This window comes from Mandrillus leucophaeus, unplaced genomic scaffold (assembly GCF_000951045.1).
Source record: "Mandrillus leucophaeus isolate KB7577 unplaced genomic scaffold, Mleu.le_1.0 Scaffold199, whole genome shotgun sequence".
Lineage (NCBI taxonomy): Eukaryota > Metazoa > Chordata > Mammalia > Primates > Cercopithecidae > Mandrillus > Mandrillus leucophaeus.
The window spans coordinates 933,347-935,219 of record NW_012102020.1 but is presented as its reverse complement, the minus strand read 5'-3'; the positions used below and the strand labels follow the sequence as shown (position 1 = coordinate 935,219).

The 1,873-nt window shown below is 60.1% G+C and overlaps 1 protein-coding gene across 1 annotated transcript in view; it reads right to left on the bottom strand.

Moving 5' to 3' along the window:
• ZDHHC19 (zinc finger, DHHC-type containing 19) overlaps positions 1 to 1,873 on the bottom strand; it is a 31,161-nt gene that overhangs the window by 28,046 nt on the left and 1,242 nt on the right. The window contains 2 exon segments of the mRNA XM_011978728.1: positions 69 to 241; positions 1,057 to 1,232. Of these exon segments, the coding sequence (XP_011834118.1) occupies positions 69 to 241; positions 1,057 to 1,232 (349 nt within the window).

The window sequence follows — 1,873 nt, the reverse complement described above, 5'->3', positions numbered from 1 at the left end:
CCCCCCATAGCCCCGCCCTCCTTGGCTGTCCCCGCCTCCTCCCTCTCCTTCCCCACGTGGGCGGATACGCGACGGCCTTGTCCGTGGAGAAGGGTAGGTGGGTCGTGCGCACCAGGAAGATGAGACAGGTGACCAGCAGGGCGCCTGAGTAGAGGCACAGGGACAGGACGAGCAGCATGAAGAAGCGGAAGTTGCGGTGACCGATGCAGTTGTTGACCCACTTGCAGTGGTGGTCAAAGTCCTGGGCGACAGGGAGAGGGCCAGGCTTGAGGATTTCCCCTCCGGCCCAACTTCCATCACCCCAAATCCCGAGGCCTTCCCCCTGCCCTCTAGGCCACCTGCCCTTGGCCCATGCACTGGCTTCCACCTGCAGGGAGAAACTGGGCCACAGAATGCCTCGTGCTGGCATTTCCCTCGTTAGAGCACAGTTGGGTCTCTGTGGTAGAAAGGTCACCTGTCGGAAGACCTTTAGAGAAAAGGCTGGCCTGGCCTTCTGTGAGACGCACCCTGCTGGAACTTTGGGCAGAACGGAAACCAGCTCTGGGCCTCCACTTTCTCATCCATTCGATGAAGATGACAGTAACACCCTGGCCCAGCCAGCCTCCTGCACTTGGAAACCTGTGCAGGCCGTGCTCACGAGGGGGACGGTCACTCAGAGCCAGGAGACCCTCCACCTTGGACACCCAGGCGAGGACAGGCAAGGCCTCCCAGACCAGGCGGGCAGCCAGACTGAGGGGCTTGGGTATCTCATGTTAGCAAGCCCAGGGGTGGGACAGAGGGCTGCCTCTCCTCCCCTGGCCTGACCCAGCCCAGGACAGATGTGGATGGCCTGTACATGTCAGCACCTCTGCAGGCAATGGGCAGCCTCCCAGGACAGGTGCAGGCAGGAAGCACATGAGTGACCAAGAGTGGCTGGGAGGTACTGTCACCCTTGGCCGTTAGCGGTCCTGAAAGGCAGCTTCACGCCCAGCCCCGGCCCCTGTATGATATGAGGGAGGCTCCTGGTCCCAGCCAGATGTGGGGCGACGGCTGGTGGACAGGTAGAGGGGCTCTCACCTCCACACAGATGTTGCACCAGGGGCAGTGGTAGGTCCGGGGCGGGCGGTGGAAGCAGCACTGTGGGCACCACTGCAGGCGGAAGGCCCCGTGGTTCACCCACACCACGTGCACCGTCAAGGGGCCCTGCTCAGCGGAGCCTGGCGTGGGAAGAGGATGGGGCACAGCAGAAGGCGCTGCGGTCACTCCGAGGCATCACGGGGCACGAGGAAGGGTGGGGACGAGGTGGGCAGGCCTGCCCCTGAGCAAGCTGTCCAAGCTCAGAGAGGATGGCAAAGGGAAGACGGGTTTCCAGCCAGGAGAGTTTTGTATGAAACTCAGGCGTTTGGAACAGTGAGTGCTGCTCTAAGTGGCATTGTGTAGTGAAGGGAGGAAGTACAAACAGTGGTTTGGAAGAGCCCACTGACTTCTGGCCCTGGCCTGCCCAGTCCTCGCATCTGAGGCAACTGGGAAAACGCAACAATTCTCTTTTTCTACACCGTGGTGGCCTAAGAAGTGAGGTAGGGCCAGGCACAGTGGCTCACACCTGTAATCCCAGCACTTTGGGAGGCCGAGGTGGGCTGTTCACGAGGTCAGGAGTTTGAGACCAGCCTGGCCAATATGGTGAAACCCCCGTCTCTACTAAAATTACAAAAAATTAGCTGGGCGTGGTAGCATGCTCCTGTAATCCCAGCTACTCGGGAGGCTGAGGCAGAAGAATCGCTTGAACCTGAGAGGCAGAGGTTGCAGTGAGCTGAGATCACGCCACTGCACTCCAGCCTGGGCAGCAGAGCGAGACTCTAGCTCAAAAAAAAAGAAAAGGAAAGACAGAAAGAAA